At 41.6% G+C, this 21,974-nt stretch overlaps 1 protein-coding gene across 2 annotated transcripts; it reads left to right on the forward strand.

Annotated features, from left to right (window-relative positions):
- The first annotated feature begins 455 nt into the window (after nucleotides 1-455).
- ghrhra (growth hormone releasing hormone receptor a) lies at nucleotides 456-21,974 on the forward strand. Of its 2 annotated transcripts, XM_048255829.1 has the most exons (14): nucleotides 456-575; nucleotides 728-806; nucleotides 1,472-1,580; nucleotides 5,254-5,361; nucleotides 7,454-7,551; nucleotides 9,011-9,108; nucleotides 13,347-13,479; nucleotides 14,815-14,968; nucleotides 15,305-15,365; nucleotides 15,586-15,655; nucleotides 16,030-16,121; nucleotides 18,958-19,087; nucleotides 19,435-19,476; nucleotides 21,000-21,974. In XM_048255829.1, exons 2-14 carry the CDS (start codon nucleotides 762-764, stop codon nucleotides 21,156-21,158), a joined length of 1,299 nt encoding a protein of 432 aa, XP_048111786.1. In that variant the 5' UTR covers nucleotides 456-575; nucleotides 728-761; the 3' UTR covers nucleotides 21,159-21,974. The 2 variants fall into 2 exon arrangements, with proteins under 2 accessions (XP_048111786.1, XP_048111777.1); XM_048255820.1 differs by having other exon boundaries at nucleotides 476-806.

A 21,974-nucleotide genomic window follows, 5' to 3' on the forward strand; every position in this document is an offset into this window, starting at 1 on the left:
GAGGATAACTTGGAATAAATTAGGCAAAACACTGACAAAAGGTAGGTAAGCTGAAGGCCTGCCAAGAAGTATACATTTTGAAAGGAAGGATTAAATAAATGAAACGACCACCTATTTTTTTGCCTGATTATAGAGCAGCGATTTATGAGTAACTGGAAGCTGAATAAAGCTTAGATGTGCGGTTTTCAAGGGCAATGGCACTGCACGGTTGCCAAGATAGGCTACAGCAATTTTTAAATGTCAAACCTAAGATCTTTTGAGGGAGCTGTTCATATGTTTGCCATTTTTTTGATGGCATGTATCCTCTTTAAAACCTTGTCTCACAGCCTTGTGCTTACGTAAGACACACTGCCTCTATGGTATCGGGGGACAATGTTCATTTTGAAAATCCACAGCGTGAGCTTCACGGCTTGGCGCGGGGTCTCGGAGCGATCTCATATGCAGATGTTGGTATTAATTATTGTAAACAATTTTATAGACTTCTGCCACTGCGTGTCGACATTTTTCCACTTAGCTATTCAGAATGCTTTGAAGAGATGAGCGACTTTAATCAAGAAAACACAGTGACATCAAAGGTGGGCAAAAACCCTTGGTTGTTGGGACATTTCTCTGTTAAAATCTGTGATGGGAACTCCAGTTAATCATCTACAATTTTGTAGAATTAGGCCTACCATTATTTAACCGTTTTGTCTTACACAATATGTTCACCTGTCTTCTCGGAACTCAGACCTTACTTGTTCGCTCGTTCTAAGATTTTGGTTATGGATGCCTTTCGTCTATGGATATTGGTAACTTTCTTCGGAACGGTAAGTTGGCACTCACGTTGATATTTTGAAACAGTTTCGATAGGGGACTGTAAGAATCAGCTGATCTAATTGAGTTAAATATGTATTCACACGTGGAAATAGCAATTTATTAAAATAAATGCAATGGTCCATTGCTTACAAGCGTTCAGATTAATATGCACTTCTGTAGGCTATCAGTTTTTTAACCTTAGCATACACGTTGTGTATTTTGCTTGTAAATGTAAGAATATATATATAAAATATCTAAATATAGCCTATATATATAGAGTCTGTCATTTTAAACGAGTTAAATCCTCTTTTAGTTAGACGAACATAGAAGTGATTGTTCAGTTCTTGTATCTTAGGCTATGAAATACATTAACATATTGAAAGGACAGATGACACTAGAGACGCAGGCACACACGCGGGTACACGCGCTCATACACGCACACACACACACAGGCTACAAACATACATAGTTGAGAGAGAGAGAGAGAGAGAGAGAGAGAGAGAGAGAGAGAGCATACAATACTGGTAAATTTAAGTAAACAGTACAGATAGATGAATTCAGGCAGACATTGCATTAGAGAGGCACATGCACTCTGTTGCCTAAATGCATCATACACAGAAACACACTGGTTTTTGAGCTGTGTCCTAACATTGCTGTGTGATTCTGACACCTGCAGGCCTGTTCCATCCATCCAGAATGTGCCATCATTTCTGAGCATATGGAAGCTCAGGAGGCCTGCATCAAACTACGAAGGACAGAGTCACGGAACCAAAGTGAATGGATGGGTGGGTATCAATCTCATACGCACCACTCACATATCAGTCATCCCCACATTCGTTGCCTTGCTTGGACCCTGAGGTACCTACCGTTTATGGATACCTCATTTAAAGTCGTCTTCCTCTAAACAAGCCACGGTTTTGATAACATTCTGAGTGGGAGTCAATGTTCTGCTCCGACTATGTTAAAACATTTATGTTACTGAATGTTAGATAAGACACAGTGATGAGAGTATCACATTGCTAGGAAAAGATGGTTTGGTTTTTGAGATATGAATGATTAGAGAAAGTGGAATGACTATGACGGAAATAGAATGTCATACTTCTTTATCTCATGAGTGACAGAAACCCAAGTTTAGCTTGTCTTCCTAAATGCCCCAAATGGTCCTTTGCTTTGGGGCCATGTTGTTTTAATGCTGTTCAGAGATTACAGTACCAGTCCAATGGAAAATTGCATTCGTGCGTGATGAACAGGGTTTATTGAATTTCCTACCATCAGCACACTGCAGTTAAACAGTACTCTTCATTTATCTATAAGACATATTTATGCAACCAGGAAACCGTTATGATGAAAATGGCTTTATTGGTCATGAATGAATAAATATGTATCAGTTTAGACTGAGTTGTGACTTGTTGTTTTCCCAGTAGATCTCTCTGAGACGAAAGACCTATGAATAGAGGGTTGGGAGTGGATTTTTGGGGGTGAGACTGCAACAGAAAGCACTGAGGGCTGACCTAATTGCCTCAGATGTCTAACACTAATCTGAGGGGGCAGGTGTGTGTGTGTGTGTGTGTGGGGGCATGCTTTCTCTACTACTGCTACCTACCTAATTTCAGATTTCAGTGTATTTGAAATCAGCTGGGAATGTTCAAAGGCGCCATTGAAGGAATTAAATGAAAATTCAATTAGTGTTCAATAGATTTCCTGTCAACCAAATTACACCAGAAACGTAAAATAGATAGACAAACATGATTACACAAAACCTATAGTGTCCCAATCTCCATGAAATTTGGTGGAAAAATGAAGTGTGGACAAACCCATAATATTTTGGAGCACTGGAACATTAAAAGCCACCCCGCCAGCCAATCAGAAAAGAGTATTTCTTCTCTCCAGGTGATTAGGAACATAAATAAGCCAGTTAAGTAAGTAAGTATAAGTATATACTCTTTTGATCCCGTGAGGGAAATTTGGTCTCTGCATTTATCCCAATTCGTGAATTAGTGAAACACACTCAGTTAGTTACACAGTGATATCTCAAGTTTGACTTGCATAGACCAGAGCTATTGCCTTGGTGGAGGTCTGCACTCTCTGAATGCCCTTCTAGTTTTTGTATTGATTTTGGGGTTACGTAAGTTAGACCCATTGTGTTAAACCTATAATTAAGCATAACCTACAGCCAAAATATGCATTAGGTTGAAAAACTAAAATGTTTCCATTGATTTTAAGTTACATAAGTCATACAGTGATAACAAGACCTATCATGGATTGTTATCCACTGCCAAGCAATGCGTTCATTTTAAGATAGGTCAAGAGAGAATGCAATTTCCATGAAACTGAGTTATAATATAATAATAATAATAATAATAAGAAGAAGAAGAAGAAGAAGAAGAAGAAGCGTTATTTGTATAGCACCTTTCATACACAGAATGCAGCTCAAAGTGCTTTACATTTGGAACATTTAACACAATAATAAAGAAGAATCAATCATTCCTCTTCGTTGCTGTGGCCGTTTATAATTCAATCGATCCAAGTTAGAATTACCTCATGTAAAAACACGAAGTTCACAGCCCCTTTAATGGTTAAGGGCTCTAATTGAATGACTCTTAAGGAAAACTTTCACCTGGAAAATTCATGTATCCATGTTATTTTTGCAGTGTAAGAATTGACAGTCTGAGGCTGACATGTATTTTTAGTGCCAAGGAAACCTGGTAAGACGCAGTTCACTGTAACAGTTGTGTGCCTTCTATCCTTTTTACCCTCTTTCCTTCCCTCTAGACCAAAAAATCACTCTCATATTTCCAGTTTATGGTCACCTTGTTTAATTTCTCTAGTGGCTTTAACCTAATTTGGTGTGTGATGAAGTAAAGAAATCACAACTCTGTGTTCCCATTGACAATGTTTTCTATAGCACGAATCTTAAGGTTGCCAAGGTTTGCTCCCTTTTCTGGAGCCCTCCTTTGGCTTTCTTGTATGCTTGCCATGGAAACAGGCTGCCATTCCATCTTTATGGTTCTGGGTAATTGTAGCCCACTATCTAGATGTGATGTATAGATGGCCTGTGTGTCACTGAACAAAGGGGAAACTCCATGATTATCCACAGGTGGTAAAATTCCATGGGTTCTGGCTTTAGACTTAATGACTGTGTACCGCTAATTGTAGTTATTCCAGCCGAAGGAATAGAGACGTTTGCAAGGGTCAGGTGTGGCAGTAAACATCACCTCACCATCCGCTAGCTGCCTGTTCCCTAAATACTTTTTTTTTTTAGAAGCAACAAAAACAACTTGGTCCAACCTGGACCATAAAAACAAACTGTTCCAGCAAATCACCAACGAGATGCGTGTTTAGGAGAGTTTCAATTACACGGGAGGTAGGGAATAACGAGCTAGCTTTCTGTTTTGTTTGAACGTCAACAGAAGTGACGTTACCCAACATCGCTTAGACCGCCTTTAACATCCTTTTGCTCTTAATCAAGTTTTAAGTTGTTAACTACTGTAAATATACTGTAGGATGTTTTTTACTCCTGAGTTACACTGTAAGTAAATGGTACAGAGAGATGAATTTAGGCAGACTTTGCATTAGAGCAATGGCCCGAAGTCTAATATTTATTAATGCTGAAATGATAATAAAAAAGGCTGCTGCCATGGGTAGTGGATTTTGTGCTGATTCACATCTTTCAAGTAGTCTGTTGTGGGACTGATTCTCAAATCTCGATTCGATTGAGAATGGGTCTGGGAATGCTTTTTTTCACTTCCAATTTCCATGAGGTGTAAGCAGCAGTGAATTTAAACTTCATTTGGTACATCAAACTCTTACAAATCTTTTGGGAAGTACAGCAGACATCTTTTTTGTAAACAAAGGTTTCAAATGTAGTCATTTACTCAATTCCAAAGAAGATACAAGTCTGCAGAGCAAATTCAAATGTGACTGGAGAGTTGTCTTTATTCACCCAGGCTTAGTCTGTTACGTTACATTGTCCCTCTCTTAACAACCTTAGAATAAGAGCAAAGGATACATGCAGAATTGAATACATCCATCCACTCATACAAACCCATCCACTTCAGTACACCACTTACAATAAAAAGTTATAGTAAACATAGGCCTATGTTTAAAAACAAAGATAAACTGGAGAGTGTTATGGAAAAAGACCCAATGTATAATTGGTCTCTTCTGTGTAAAAAAAGTAAAACATCTAAATCATAAAGGTATTTGGTTTAATGTGCTATTACTGAGTTAAAAGTGGTTCAAATTCACTGAGAGATTCCAGCCTATCCTGACAGAAGTGATGTATAAAAAGTGATGATCTCTTATAGTATATTTACGTATTAATAACCGTATTGGTTATTTGTGTTGTTTCAGCAAATTAATATGCCAAAGACAACATTGAGAAATAACCGTTTTTGCATCACACTGGGTCACATCAAGCGTGTGTTTGTGCATCTGTCTGTCTGTCTGTCTGTCCAGGCTGTGGGTCGGAGTGGGACGGCATCCAGTGCTGGCCCCGTGCGGAGATGGGCCAGGTGGTCAATCTGTCCTGCGCCAAAATCCTCCAGCTCCTCACTCATACTCAAGGTGTGTTGGTACACCCACCCCCCATCTCCCATCCACTTCTAATCATCGCCATCAGATGGTCTTTAACCCCCTCAAGTCATTGTTGGTGATTAAAATGTGTGACATTAATGTCAATATTCTAGCCAAGTCTACAGATGTGTTCTCTATCGCACTTATTGATTTAACCACCCGTCATCACTGCCAAGAAAACGCACCCCACCTCCACAACCAGTCCAGTCTTGAAGAGAAGTGAAAGAGAAGTTAATTACGAACTGTTGATTGCATAGTTGTCATACTGAGAATATTCATCTCTTAGACAGCCCAGAGGTAGGCAGACAAATGTAGTAATGTTTGTGTTGTTTGAATAGTGAGTTATGCTAGCAGACACCTCACCCAAACAAGTCCACAGATCACTCAACACGGTACACTCCACTCTCAGCTAATGCATGTTCATTACGGGCCCTGTGCGTGTGTGCGTGTGCATGTGTGTGTGTGTGTGTGTGTGTGTGTGTGTGTTAAAGCCTGGCTGGTGTCATGATATCACAGTGAGAGTGACTATTACCGCCGGAAAATTCTTAATGTGTTTCCGTGGGCTCACTGAGTTTTTCGAGACAAGACTTGTGCATGGCTCAAATTAGCAATGTGGAAGGTTATGCTGTTATGAATTCCCATAGTGTGCTTGATTTGCGGGGGGCTTGGGGGTATGTTGTGAGTGTGTTTGTGGTTTGTGTGTGTGTGTTTGGGGGGGATGCATTCCTGCCTGTGTCCGGGGGCTGTGTATGTGTATGTGTGAGGCTGGCAGTCATGGGTTCCGATCTGAAGTGTCGTGGTTTACATATTCTACGGGTCAGTTGTCTATGGGCTGTGTCTGTGTGTGATACAGAGCCAGAAAGACATAGAAGCCCCAGAGACACAGCAGGGCAGTCTGCCCTAATATCGGACTGGATTTGACCTGTTTTTCCTTTTTATCATTGCCTTTAGATATGCTCGAACATGAAATTAAGCCAAAGACTTTTTTTTTAAAGTGAGCAGGCTTTTGCACACGTTAGCTGTTCACACATACATTTTTATTTAGTGGGTCTAAATCATTTTGCGGCTTCCCCCTCTCACCCTCGGGTCTTGGCATGGCTGAAAAACGAATCATGAAAACCCCAGGAACAGAAGCCCCAAGATAGCTGTTTTTTATCATTTCATTTTTTATTTTGCACTTTTATTCCAGATTTTCCTCCATGTTGCTAGTTGAATACTCATAGGAGCCTTACACTGAAAAGCTCCCGTTGAGCTTACCAAGGTTCAGCTCCTTTCTTGATGGAAGATTAACGGCTGGGATTCACAGACAGATGATCTGTTAGAGGACAAATTGAAAGAAACAAGCACAAAAATAGAAACACATTAAATCCTCATTACCGCATAAATGATGTCTGACCACAGTGTGTAAACATTGTGTGGCCAAATCTGATTCTTTTCATATTAGAAAATTCAGTTAGGATATTCTTATGATTACCGGGCTGCAGCTTCTGGGGCCACGGAAGGTTTTTCTTTCTGTGCTCGGACAGATAAAAGAATTGTACATTTCCTGGAACATGGCTTGTTTATCACACGTCTTTGATTGCTTTTCATCTCCTAAAACCTCATGAGACATGGGATTAGTGTATCTTCATTGAAATCTGGGTTTCTATTTCTGTCGCTATGACCAAATCCATGGGAAAAGCTCCGAACATAGAAATGAGCAGCTGTGCGCAGAAAGTCTGGTTATTTACAGCTCTGACGGTGATCTAAGGACTTGTTTGCGGTCGTCAGGTGCCTTCCTGGCGACTTGAGTCTCAGACTGTGAGAATGTAAACAGTGAACAGAACGGCAGGGAGACAAGAGTCCCCCGTGGTGAACAGCTGTATGGTGTGTCAGGGTCACAGTGCTCTTGAGCTGTTTGATGGCTGCAGGCTGTCGCTCATACTACCGTCACTTTACTCTGTACAGACATTGCAAGGCAGTGGGTTTGGAAATTGTGTATGTGTGTGTGTGTGTGTGTGTGCGTGTGCGTGTGCGTGTGCGTGTGCGTGTGCGCGTGTGTGTGTGTGTATGTGTATGTTGACAATGTATTTGTATTCCATAGGGCATGTGTTTAGAAATTGCACTAAGGATGGCTGGAGTGAAATATATCCTGCATATACTATGGCCTGTGACTTTGGGGAGGAGCCTGAATATGATGAGGTAAGGTCATCTCCATCTCTCCCACACGTTTCCTGTCACTCTCAACTGTCTTTTCCACATAAAGCCTAAATCCCCCAGAATATACAAAAAAAGATCATTGTGTAGACAATGGTAAACCACATTGCTACAGATTTATAGGGTAACTTACATTAACAGCATGTTCTATCAGGGAGGCGTAAAATATTCAAATCCTATGTTTTGTTATTTTCAGCCCTTGAAATTGCATCAGTTTTACAGGCTTTAAAACACATTGTCCGGGAAGCAATGTTTGGGCATTAATATAATGGAAAGTATTATTTGTACGCAGCCCAAACTGTAGGGTTAAAGACAAGCATGTTCTCAGTTAGACTGAACCATTCAAAGTTTATACGGCATTCTCATTGATTTTCTACAAGGCCCTAGATTGGGGTGGAAAAGTGCAAAAAGTCTGAGAACATAGACATAGAATGACCCAACTGTAGGGGTGTAATAAACTGTTAAACTGCTTTTACCCTAGTAGTAGGAGTACCCTAGTTCTAGCTCTCTCCTCATTACATTACACTTAGATTTATTCATTTAGCAGACGCTTTTATCCAAAGTGACTTATGTCAATTATATTACCAGGGCTTGTCTTCCCAGAGCACCTCGGGGTTAAGTGCCTTGCTGAAGGGCACATCGGTGAAAGTCAGGACTTGAACCCACAGCTATTCAGGCTACTGCATGCTAGCCCAGCTCCTTATCCACTATGCTACCACTGCTCCTCATTTAACTCATAACTTGCATATTATTTACCTAAATGGAGCATGTTTTCATTGTTTAGTATCTGTATTCTTTCTTTCTATCTATCTATCTATCTATCTATCTGTCTGTCTGTCTGTCTGTCTGTCTGTCTGTCTGTCTGTCTGTCTGTCGGTCGGTTTGTCTGTCTCTTGACAGGTTGTTTACTTGGTGTCATATGCCTACAGTATTTAGCATTAATTAGAAATTCTATCATCAATATGTAATGGTAGATAAAGTAAAAAAAGGTTTAGGTGAAAAAATACTATAATATGATAGCATTGAAGTACTGATCTGCTAAGAGACCCTAACTCAACAGTGTGCATTGCAGTATTTTTGCCGTGCTGTGTTTTCATGTGGGTTTTGTTTCCCATAGCAGAATCATAGGTTTTGTAATGGATGGAACTTGCCCTCTGCTCTGGGCCATTTCTCTCCCAGTAAGCAGTGTGTGTGTGGGGGGTGTCTTCACTGTGAATTCGTCGAGGAGTTCATGATAAATTCATTGGCAAGGATTTGGAGGTCAACATTGGCTGACAGTCCTTGGGATAAGACAAGCATCACCGAGTTCAGGCATACTCATTAGGATGGTAATGTTGGACATGGAAAGGGCTAGAAAGCTGATCCAGACTACACATTCTCTCTCTCTCTCTGTGTGTTTGTGTGTGTGTCTGTATGTGTGTGTGTGTGTGTGTGTGTGTTTCAGACAAGCTACTTCTCCACTTTCCGACGGGTCTACACGGCAGGATACGCCACCTCCCTCATCTCTCTCATCTTAGCTATATTCGTTTTTACTGCGTTCAGGTGAAAAATGATGCTGTTACCAAAGGATTTAGTACCTACAGCTAATTATTGCATTAGGGGTGTAAAATTACACAAAACTCACAGTTTAGTACGTGCCATGGTGTTGAAGTCATGGTTTGGCTTTTTTTGGTATAGTTAGCCTGTAAGTACTGCTAGCCTAACATTCACTGACAATATTGCTGATGCTCAACACATATAAGCAGGAATAGTATTTTGAAAAAGTGTTTTTGCCATTAATTAACTAAACTAACATATGGTCTGTTTGTGTGGGAACTTGAATTTGAAACATGGTCTGTACACAAAAAAGCCTGCTGTTGATTACTGTTAAAGACTGCTTTTGGTACATTCAGTACACATCTGTATCCTCAACCTAAACAGTTTGGTATGAATATGTGTACCTTTGCACCCCTAATATGCAGTATTAGATTTATAGATTAGCTGTTACTGTGACAGGACAATTAACTGGTTCTTCTACCTTGGTTGCCTGCAAAAGCAAGGTAATTTTGTGGACTGTTCTTTAAAAATACATCAATTTATTGGAGGCAAAAACCTCTTTAAATCTGCTTTCCAGGTGTACCGGTACTTATTCAGTAATAGTAAGGGGGGCCTATGTGTCTAATTTGGGGGTTTGTGCGATTCGCATGTTAATTTTTGAGGAGTATTATATCTTTGTTCTAGGGGTTCTTAAGAGTAAAAAAAAACATGTCTCCATTTTTTTGAAGGTTTTAAAGGACCCAAATCAAAGGTCAAATTCAGAAAAGGTCAAATTTGGTGTTTTGTCCATAAACCTCACATTGCTGGTATTATAGCATAGGGTTTGGTGCAAAGATATTCTACACGGTAGTGTGCAAAAGTGGGCCACATAAACAATACAACATTATAAAACATTTTTAGGCTGATGATTGATCTCTTTAACAAGAAATTGGCCTAAAATTCTCAAAATTGTCCACTTATAAAAATAATACTTCAATGTCAATACTATCAATTCATGCCTATTAGTGTGCTTGAGTGTAGGCCTAGTCTGCTCTTTCAGTTCTTGTCTACACCCATTCAGAGCACAAAGTGCAGAGATCTCTGTTAAATCAAATTTAATAGACTTTTACATAGTACCAGCTGAAGTCTGTAAGGCCTTCCGTCGCCTATGTAAGTGTGAAGAAAAGAAAGGGTAAAGGATCAGATAGACAAACAGACACGTGTGTGTGTGTGTGAGAAAGAGAAAGAGAGATACCAGCATGGACGGATTATGAACTTTCAGGCCCCTGGGCCCAGATGTATTAAGGGCCCCCTACTAATTGTTGTGGGGGACATTTTTTAAAATTTATTTGATGTGATTTCCTGTATTCTGGTGCATTTTGGGGATGGCCAATACTTTAGTTCAATCAGATTCATAGCCTATGTCTGGATATGATGTGTTGATATTGAGGCAATGATTCCATGCAATGGCTTGGGCTCCCTGACTCCTTGGGCCCCTGGGCTTGGGCCCGGTAGGCCTGTGCAGTAATCTATCCCTGACTACCAGTGACAGTTGGCTGATGATAGCTGGCAGTGATAGAATTTAGAATATCGAATAAGCACATAGTGCTCTGTTCATCATGGTTGGTGATATTAGTGACCACCTAGCCTTCTACATTTGAGCAAGCACATTTTCATAGTTCATGTTGGCACAGTCTAGTTAGGTTATATTCTGAGGTGTGTCTTTCTGTTAGTCGGGTGATGGCACACATATTCTAAAAGAAACAGATTTTGGGCTATGTATCCAGTGGCAGATATGTGTGGACTGGTGAATGACCCATCACTAGAGACATATTGTTTTTGTCAATGAGAGAGTATGGAGATGGGGATCACAGATCAGCCAACAATTACATTGTTACAGTGCAGTTATTTTACAACAGAACAAAGCAGTTTGGCACAGGAACTGCTACAAATCCACCTGTAACAGTGATCATCTGCAGCATGCTAAGATTCGCTACTAGAAATCATGTGAAGCAGGCAGGACTCAGTGTCTTCAGAAAAGACGTGGTAGACCATCTTCTGAACCTGTAGCAACACCTGCAACTGCATCAAGTCCATCTAGAGGGACTTTGTACACTTGTTCAGCAGCAGCTGCTGCCAGCATAGATAAGTGCTTCTTCTGTCAGAAGCAGACAAAAGAGCGTCTTCATGAGGTGTCCTCTTTCAATGCAGGCCACCAACCAAGAACTATAAGTAATATTTTGAAGTCAATGACTTTTAACAGGTAGCCAGTGTAAAGATATGCTAGGATGGGGGAAATATGTTCATATATTTGTGTGTGTGAGCAGCTGCATTTTGAATAAGCTGTAAGCTCTTTAGACAGGTATTATTACAGCCAGCATAATAGCATTGCAATAGTCTATCCTTGAGATGACAAAACATTAATTTCTCGGCATCTGGTAAGGACTTCCTTATCTTTGAAATGTTCCTTAAATAGTAAAATTAAGTTTTGCTGATCTGTTTTATGTGATTACTTAGTGCTAGGTCCTGGTCAATTATAACTCCCAGGTTTTTAACACTTGTGGATGAGGTCAGTGGAAGATCACTATATGTAGCCTGTGATGTGGATAGGATATCCCTCATCTTTTTAGACCCTAAAACCATGACTTCTGTTTTATCTGAGTTCAAAAGCAGGAAATTATTTGTCATCTGTGTCTTTATATCTCTTATACATGTGTCAAGTTTGGCTAACGAGGTTAATTCAACAGGTTTTATAGAGAGGTATAGTTATGTATCATCTGCTAAACAACAGGGGGCCTCAGTACTGGGCCTTGAGGCACTTTTACCATAATCTGGGTAGATGGTTTATTATGGACCTGTACAAATTGTTGACGGTTAGGAAGGTATGATCTAAACCAAGCGAGTGCTGAGTCTTTGATGCCTATCAAATTTTCAAGCCTAAGTAGTATGTCATGGTCTATGGTGTCAAAGGCAGCAGTGAGGTCCAGGAGAACCAGTATCGATACAAGGCTAGGTTTTTTGAGGGAGGGCTTAATAACAGATGTCTTAAACGACTGCGGTACATGCCCTGATAGAATTATTTATAATCTAGAGCAAAACATTATCCAGGAAGGGGAGACCAGTCTTAAGAAGGTGAGTACAAATAGCGTTTAGTAGACCAGTTGTAGATTTTGATGAGGAAATTGTGGAGGTGAGATCTAATATGTTGTGTATATGTGTAACGGGTGCCAGCTAGCTTAGCTGTGCTTGTGGAACGTTGGTAAACCTCACTCCCCGACGCCTCAAGAGTGCTGCTGGCATGCGAGCCAGTAGCCTGGGCTATTGGCTCAATTGTTAGTGTGCTCGCCTCCTGATCCGAGGTGCTGCTGTTTGCGGGTTCGAGTCCGGGCATGTGCAAGGCTGAATCGCGCAGGTTCAACACAACGCAGGTTACATTGGTGCCGTGACCCGGATCGGGAGTGAGGTTTAGGGGGGTTAGAGTAACGGATGCCAGCTAGCTTAGCTGTGCTTGTGGAACGTTGGTAAACCTCACTCCCCGACGACTCAAGAGTGCTGCTGGCATGCAAGCCAGTAGCCTGGGCTATTGGCTCAATTGTTAGCGCGCTCGCCTCCCGATCCGAGGTGCTGCTGTTCGCGGGTTTGAGTACGGGCGTGTGCAGGGCTGAATCGCGCAGATTCAACACAACGCAGGTTACGTAAATGAATTAAATGTTGTTTGAGGTCTCATCTGTGATTTTGCTATCTTTCAGCAATGGAGTATGTGTATTTGGTGAAACTGATTGGTTATTGATCTTATAAGAAAATGTTATAAAAAATATAAAAAAACTGTTTTGTGAACTTTATTCAACATAGCCAGTGATTTAGGCGAAATGTATGGTGTTAATTATAGTGAAATATACAATTTCACAAAAATAGGGTTAAAACAGGTTAAAAAAAAATGGAGACACAATTTTTCTCCATGTTCAATGACCTCCAAAGACAGTCCAACCACTCTCCAAAAATTAACATTTCAATCCCACAGAAACCACATAGGCCCCCTGACTATAATGAGAACTGGCATATTCTAGTGAAGGCAGACCACATTAAAAAGCAAAAAAGAAAGATATTCAAATGTGCTTTCAAGGTGTACTCATTCAGTAATTAATAATATATCAGATGTACCAATTCAGCAGTGTCTGTGTAAGATAGATGTCTTTGTATTTTGAAGCTGGGTGGCTGTTTTTGATTCTTGTTAACACAATGTGGATGCCTGCTGGCTTTGACAGGAAGTTCCACTGCACCAGGAACTACATCCACATCAACCTATTTGCCTCCTTCATCCTGAGGGCAAGTGCAGTCTTTATCAAGGATGCTGTGCTCTTTACTGATGAGACACTGGACCACTGCTTCATGTCCACGGTGAGAGCAAACACACACACACACACACACACACACACACACACACACACACACACACACACACACACAGTAGCAAATAGTCATAGACAAGTGCATGCAAGTAGTATACAAGGTTTAAATTGATTCATCACACTTTTTGTGTATTTCCTTTCAAGGAAAGCATTTCCTGTTGCTAAGCAACAACCCTCAAAGTGCTCCGGCATGGACAACTTCAGAAAGGGATGTTTAAGGATTATTGTAATAATTTTGAGTTGCTCTTTTGAAACATTTTTATCACAACTGTAGGGTTTATTTCTTTCAAATGTATTAAAATGCTCAGAGACAAAAGCCTGAGGAGCTTTTAATGTCTTCAGTAAATGTGAAAACAGGCACATCACAGTACTAAATGAAAAAGTCATAATAGTCATACATTCTACTATTTCACCATTGTTTCATTTCCACTGTGAAACTAAACACAGAGACACATACTTGACACATGGGATTTCGAAGTATTGGCACCTCTGTAGAAATGACCAATCCTATAACTTCCACCTCTTATGTAGGCCTACCATCAGTATCCCTTCACCAAACATGATAAGAGATATATTTTATGGAAATATTGACCTGGTTATTAAAGTCATTCCTTTTTTATTCTAATTAAAGCATTCCAGAATGTGTGGTTATTCTTTCTTCATAAAATGCAACCCCACAGCCCAAGTCTCATATTAACTTTAAAGGAAAATAAGAAATAATAACTCAGCACAGACAAGTCTGTAATGGAAGAAACCACATTGGCCTGATACATTTGCATTGAACGTTATGCAAAGTAGATCATCATAACAAATAAGGAATATTTTGTATACATTTATGAAAATGTCTCATCAAGTTATTACTCTACAAACAGAAATGATCTCTTGGAGTTAAGCATCTGTTTTTTGGTGAAATGTTAACAATGATCTTAGGCAGTTAGTACAGCACTCACCTTTAGCATGCAAGTGACTGGCACTAACCCCTCTAGCTTCAAACCTAATCTGTTTCTAACTCGTCTACACGAGCCCGTGTTTGTGTTTCTCTCCCCTCAGATAGTGCTCAAGTGTCTCATGGGCCATATCCTGATGTGTCTTCATATCTGCTCTGTTGTCTTCCTCTCACATGCTGCAGTCTTTGTGTAATATAGCTCACTCGAGTCTCTTTCCAATCAGACTGTGTGTATATTTGCATTTGTCTCCATCCATAGCCTGTCTATACAGGTTACCTGTCTTTGGGTTTCTCCCTTCAGATTGCATGTAAGTCTGCTGTGCAATGGCCTTCTAACATGGCACGCATGTAACACACAGTTCTCTTCCCTCCTGCCAGGTTGCGTGCAAGTCTGCAGTGGCCTTCTTCCAGTTCTGCATCCTGACCAACTACTTCTGGCTGCTGGTGGAGGGTGTCTACCTGCAGAGCCTGCTGGCACTGACGTTTGTGTCGCAGAGCAAGTACTTCTGGTGGTACATCCTTACCGGATGGGGTACGTGGTGGCCACTTGCAGTTACCCTCATCATCCCCCTGTCCTCAGGTGGACACAGCTGTTGTGCTGAAAAGCAATTTCAACGAAATACATACATGTGGAGCACAATGATATGATCTCATTAGCTGTAGCACTGAGATACTGGTGTTTTGACACACAAAGCACTTTTCCATCCTAGTGGGCTTCCAATAAGACCAGTTCTCAGTGTGAAATATGAGTTTAATATGTCTCACAAGACAGGATTGTCTTGTGAGACATATTCTCAATGTACAGGTGAAAATTGGGAAAGATTGTTGGCTAAACAAGACAAGCTAATGGATTCATCTATTTCCCCAGGTGTTCCATCCATAGTGCTTACCATCTGGGTCCTCATGAGAAACTTTTATGACGACAGAGTGTACGTCTAATTGCATTACCGCTGTCAATTACTCACTCTCACTCACTCACACACACACATACACACACACACACACACACACACACACACACACACACACACACATACTGTACAGACGCAGCCACACACAAACAAACACAGGCACACTGTAATGTGTCTTGTAGTTCCATGTTATAAAGTGTCCTTCTAGCATACATTACATATTTATGTGTATGGACAGATGCTGGGACGACACAGACAACCCTTTCATCTGGTGGATACTCAAGGGGCCTATAACAGCCTCACTGCTAGTAAGTCATTTATGTAATCAGTATGGGAAGCACTGCACAAGCCTTTGTGTGTTCTTTTCATGTGACGTTTCACGTCTATCCCTGTAGAAATGTAAGCCCTGGAAAGCGTTTTGTAAAACAAGCATATAAAAAGATGTTTGCCTCTGACTTGACTCTGAGTGACCATGTAGAAATCACGATTTTTATTAATTATGTAGGGTGTTCTATCTCTATCTAGAATTATGAGAATAATGAGGATATGTGATCATATAGGTTTTAAAAATGAAATCAGTATTTTCTGAGCCAATGAAAGTAGCCAATGAAGGTGTGTTTTTATTGAGAATGTAGTTCAGTCTACACACCTGAGGCAGCCCCCTCTTCTACCCTGTGCACAGGTGAACTTCCTCATCTTCGTCAATGTGATCCGAATCCTGGTGCAGAAACTCCGGTCCCCGGCTGTGGGAGGAAGCGACACCGGGAACTTTATGTGAGTTGTCATGGAAACCTCTGCAGAGGAACAGTTCCGTTCGCTGTGTCCTGGGCTGTCCCAGCGACAGTGCTCTTCACTGACATTCCATGTTCAAATTAGAAGGTTTTATAACTTGGTGTGGATGGACTGTGTTTGATTGAAAGTGAGTCATCTGTTACTGCCACGTGTGAAGCTGTCCTCAACCCACATGTCAATCATGAAGCCCTAATTCTAACGTTTAGATCTCATTTAAACATCAATTTGAATGTTTAGAAAATCTTTTGATATTCTCACAACCATTCACTCAGGCATTCAATTAATTATTTAACACACACTGTCAAGCTTGGTGCAAAAACAATTGCTATCAAAGCCAAATGGATCAAAACTGCATGCAAGGGTGAATCTTCCTATGGTTGTGATGAGAATCACAAAAAGTTAAACTTACAACTTCTGTGATATCCAACTCAAAATGCTGCTTTGCATAAAGCCAAAGTGTAAATCAATTGAAGTGTTACCATCTACTCTACATGTAGATAGTAATATGTAGATTACAGCGTACAGCCTCTGTCTAAAGGTTGTATCTCAGATGTGTTTATCTGGGTGAGATGGTTAGTCAGTAAAGGCTGACTGGCTCATCTCAACTTGATCTGTCAAGCATGTAGCGAAGATGTTATAATTACAGCGTGATGCTGACCCGCCCAGACACATGACAGCAGCTGGGCGTTATTAATCTGTGCACGCCCAGTAGGGCCATCATGCAGGTCAAACCTGTGGCCTTTGTCAGTCACCCACCACTGAAACTCTCCCTTCCTCCCCTCCCCCACAGGCATGGTTATGACCCAGTGCACATGGTGAAGTGAGGAGAGTGCAATTAGACTAAATTGACATTGATCCATGCGCACTCCTTTCAGTTAATGTTTCTAATTTAATCCACGCTGCACAGACTAAACGCTGTCATCGTGCAGTGCTGTAGACAGGAGAAGAAGCAGATCAGAGTGATGCTGGTGCTAGAGAGAGCCGCGTAGTCTCAGAGCAGGAGTCGGCAGACTCCGCACGCTCATGTGTTGGTTCCTGTCTGTGGGGGCCGATTCCCTTCAACAGCCGGTGGAATGACTCCCAGCTTGCCCCCTCACCTAAATCTTACCTGTGTCCTTCACCTCACTAGAACCCAAATCTTTGTTTTATCTGAATTAGAAAGAACCAATGCCTGTTAAATCATGGAGCGTGCACGCAGTCAAAAGTGAAGCCCCTAGAAGATTTGAAAAATGGTGGAAATGTAACTAAGTATGGTTGATGCTGCCCCGACCTGGTGGACTCACTGTTTACTATGCATGCTGTAGCTTCACAAAACACTTACTGCACAGTCGCCAAGGGGTTCCAATTCTGTTAATATGACTGACCAATTCTGGCTTCACTCATTCAGAATCTATGTGCGTGACGCCACATTGTCTGTGTGTTTTACAGTCATTGATTTTAACTGAATTAGAGACAGCAGAATGAACATGAGCAACGTTGTTCAGTGAAGACAACCTCCTTCTTCGTTAAGGATCTTGATGCCACTTGTTGTTCTAGGTCGTTGCAAGGAAACACATCTTATTTGTTAATGATTAATGAAATGATTAAACACAGAACAAAACTTGTTAACCACATTACTTACCGGTAATTTCTGTGTTGTCAAAGCATTACAAGAAGTAATATTCTCCACTAAGCTGTTCTACCTGCTACTAGCACCCAAACTATCTAATTACGAGCACTGTATTCATACCTAACCTGAGGGTTGAACCTATTTTAAATCTCACTGTTGGACAGTGGACAGAAATCAAGGTGTTGAAATAAAGTTGGACTTCAGTGGATTTGCATCACAGAAAGAACAAAAGTGTTTAAAGGTGCTCTAAGCGATGTTGGGTAACGTCACTTCTGTTGACTTTCAAACAAAACAGAGAGCTAGCTCGTTACTTCCCTCTCCCTCCCGTGCTGCTCCCATGTAATTGAAACTCTCCTAAACGCACATCTCATCTGTGATTACAACAGTTTGTTATGTTTTTATGGGCTAGGTTTGCCCAGGTTGTTTTTGTTGCCGTTTTTGGAGCCTGTCCTGTCCACAGAGATCACATTTTTTTTTTTTTTCAGTGTATTCAGGACACAGACAGCTAGCGGTTGGTTAGGTGATGTTTGCAGTAAGTAACATAAAATGTTTTAGCCTAAAAAACGTGTGGCATCGCTTAGAGCACCTTTAAGTAGACGAGGAGGCTGATGTTATTTTGTGTGGCATAATTGAAGGCTGCGCTGCTGCTGCTAAGACGTCTTGGCTTGTCAGTTCCCCTCAGGTTAAAAGTCCTCCTTTGACATGACAAGCCTTTTAAAGCAGCTTAACCTTTCACTGGCCACATCATTGATTGACAGCAGAGGTGAATTCTCCAGAGGTGGCCAATGGCCATTAAATCATCCATTTGGTGCAGCTTAACAGCATTATTAAAGATTTACAATCTGCAGGGTTTTTAGTGTTGCATCTGTGTCTGTAACATCCAAAGGCTCAATGCTACTCACCCTGATCACAAATTAAGCGGTGGGTTGGTCCGAGCCGGCCGAGTTTTTAAGTGTGGATATTGAATGGGTCTGATAAATATTTGCCTTTGAGGCATATAATAAGTATTTTGAGCAAGTTGCATGCTTTTTCAGGTAATCTACTGTGTGATGCGTGATTTTGCACCAATAGGTTTTGTTTTGGTCCATAGCATTTAGATCCGGGGCCCAGGGTGAAAAACCCCGAAGTCTTCCTATAAGTAGTATGTCTGTGATTTTGTCGAATGGACATCAATCATCTATTTAATATGAGCATGTGTTTACTCTGCAGGAGGCTGGCCAAGTCGACGCTGTTCCTCATCCCACTGTTCGGCATGCATTACACCGTGTTCGCATTTCTCCCCGAGGACACGGGCAGGGACGCCAGACTCTACGTCGAGCTCGGCCTGGGCTCTTTCCAGGTACAGAGGAAGAGATGAACGTCCAGGGCATCACTTAGACCCTCAGTGTGTGCCCATGACCATGTTTGGTGCCAGTGGCGTTTCACAGAGCCCGATATGGTCTCTCAGGAGTTACATGGGGTTACGCATGGACAGAGGTCTCTCTTCAAGAGCGGAACACACATTCGCCCCTGTACCTATTTGAGGATTATGTTTATTTCCATGACAGGAACATCTTAAAATAGAACGACAGTTTTTATTTCTGTTTTATAGTTTTTATTTTATTGCTGTTTTACAGCATCAGTGAGAGCCCCACTTGGCCTATGTAATCCATCACATTTCTCCTTCACTTTTTTTTTGTCTTTTAGGGTTTTGTGGTCGCTCTGCTGTACTGCTTTCTGAATGGCGAGGTGAGTGTCCCCTCCTCAGCGGTGAGCCACAAAGTCTTCCTCTCCCACTTGCATCATCTTGATCTGTGCTGTCGCTGTCCTTCATTTGAGACGTGATCATAACAAGGAATAAAACAACCGCTGTTCAGTTGGGCTGCACTCTGCCAAGAGACGAATGTTCTAATGTATTATTTACTTCATGCATAGATGGAGAACTTTGGCTCTGTGTTTACCCATAGGTAAAAAATAATCACGTACACATACATACACACACTTGTGCTGCCAAGATACAGTATGTGTTGATTGTTCATGTAGTCCACAAGAGATGTTTCATAAGATTGTAAACATGATTTATCATGGAGGTAGCCTGATTCACATCACTGGGAGATGAGCTTGAACAGATGCAATACTAGTGCTTAGTGCTTACTCCAAAGTCTACTACTATTCTGAGGCTTGAGTGTTGTTCCTCACTTTGAATAAAAGTGTCTTCCAAATGAGTAAATGCAAATGCGTCATAACCCATCATTCCCATAATGTAATTACCACAGCAATGCAGACGGCAAATGAAACGAATGTTTCACACACAAGACAGCTCATTTTGGATGCTGTGCAAATAGTCGGTGGATCATCTGTACCAATAAACGCATTGGTTCAGACTTTCAGAGTGATTGAACAGGGAAGAAAGTTTAAGTGCTCACTTCAAAATGCACTGAACATCTTGGTGAGAAAAAGGTAGTTCAGTTGAGAAACAAACTACAAACTGAAGCTTACAAATAACAGAGGCAAAAACAATTATTTTTCCTGTTACCAAATTGCAACCAAACAACATACAAGACGTGGTTTATTTTTTGTCATAGTGAGTCTGATTTGACTTATTGCATTTGTACTGTGCTAAGGTAAAAGTGCGCTATTCCCCCACTCTGCCTGCTCACCTGCCCTCCTCCACACCTCACACTTCTGAGTGGGAGAGCTTTCCAGGTGCTAGAAATTAGAATCAGGGTGCCCACTCTGACCCGGTTCATTTACTTGCTCAGTAAAAAAAAGAGAAAGTCAATCAAGCAAATATTCCAAATGATGTTGCCTATACCTAGATCAACATTTTATCTATCTTTACAAACATGAATTATAGTAAGGTCTACAGTATGTCATTTACGTAAGCAGCAGTTTGGGAGTTAGGTTGTCAGGAATTCTAATATGCTGCCATACCTGTGATCACAGCCTCAAAAGGGGCCAATGGTAGGAAATTAGAACTTTTTTTAAATCTTATGCCAGATGTTAAAATTTAAATATTAATTTCTGTCCCACTGTCATGCCTTTCAAACTGATAGGTGTGTGTGTGTGTGTGTGTGTGTGTGTGTGTGCGTGTATGTGTATGTGTATGTGTATGTGTATGTACGCGGGCGTCGTGCGTGGTGGTAAAAGCGTGCGTGCGTCGTGCGGCGTATGCGTGTCGCGTCGCGCGTGTGTGTGTGTGTGTGTGTGTGTGTGTGTGCGTGCGTGTGTGTGTATGTGTGTGTGTGTGTGTATCCTCTCCCTCCGGACAGGTTCAGGCGGAGCTGAAGCGGCGGCTGCACAAGTGGCACACCCAGAGCCGCCTGAGCCCCACGCGGCAACGCATCACCCTCACCCAGATCTCCATGCTGGAGAAACCCGACAGCCAGGGGGCAGTGGCACCCTGCCTAGCTAGTGGCGCCTCTATCTGAGCCCTGCTGGCCCCTGGGCCCCCAGCATCAATCCATCTTGTCCAGGCCTAACGTTGACACCGCAGTCGTCACAGACTTTTCAGACAGTAAGGCTGCCATGGTGTTGAGCAGCATAATTTGGTTCTACGGGTTAAGGAATCCTGGATTCCGTTTGCGTTGCTGCCGCCACTTTTGCTTTTGCTGTTGCTGTATCTCCACAATGGAACTGGGAAAACATGAATGAAAGTCTGCCTGTTCTATCGACACAGAACCTCACCCCTGAAGGGATACCTTTTGTCTTTGCCCTGTTACAATCCTCCACCACCACCCCTACCAGAGTCCTACACCCCTGTCATCTACCCACTTTCTCTGTCTTTGTGAGTGGAGTTGACTGTGGCAGCAGATGCGGGCTGTGTGTGTGTGTGTATTGTGGTGGGTGAGCATGTGTGTAAGCGTGTGGGTGTGTGTGGGTGCAGAGCTGGGGGAATAGAGGCATGCGGTGCCTTGATGAATATTAACGAGTACTCGGGCGATTAATTCTGGGGCTTGGTGGATTTTTTTTCCCTCTGCTGCTGTCAGATCTAGCGCATTACCCCTGGTGCAGCTCTGCCACTGCCAGTGTCTGGCGCCTCAGATTACTCAGCTCACACAGTCCACTCTGATCACAGCCCTCTGGGGCCCCCTAGTGGTGGTCAGAGGGTGCAACTACAGGAGATTGTAAGTAAGGAATTCATTTGTCAATGTATGTACGTGTCCATGCATGTATGTTTCTGTCTATGTATGTGTATGATTGTGTATGTGTCAGTCTTTTATTTTGTATGAATACATTTGTATAAA

The sequence above is a fragment of the Alosa alosa genome, chromosome 1 (genome assembly GCF_017589495.1).
Source record: "Alosa alosa isolate M-15738 ecotype Scorff River chromosome 1, AALO_Geno_1.1, whole genome shotgun sequence".
NCBI classification, from domain to species: Eukaryota; Metazoa; Chordata; class Actinopteri; order Clupeiformes; family Clupeidae; genus Alosa; species Alosa alosa.

What these genes read in the sequence shown, in the direction of transcription:
- ghrhra (XM_048255829.1), top strand. Translation starts at nt 762, where the DNA reads ATGGATGCCTTTCGTCTATGGATATTGGTAACTTTCTTCGGAACG. An exon ending in GCTCCTCACTCATACTCAAG is followed by an intron (nt 5,362 to 7,453) that starts GTGTGTTGGTAC and finishes TGTATTCCATAG; the next exon opens with GGCATGTGTTTAGAAATTGC. An exon ending in GTACATCCTTACCGGATGGG is followed by an intron (nt 14,969 to 15,304) that starts GTACGTGGTGGC and finishes CTATTTCCCCAG; the next exon opens with GTGTTCCATCCATAGTGCTT.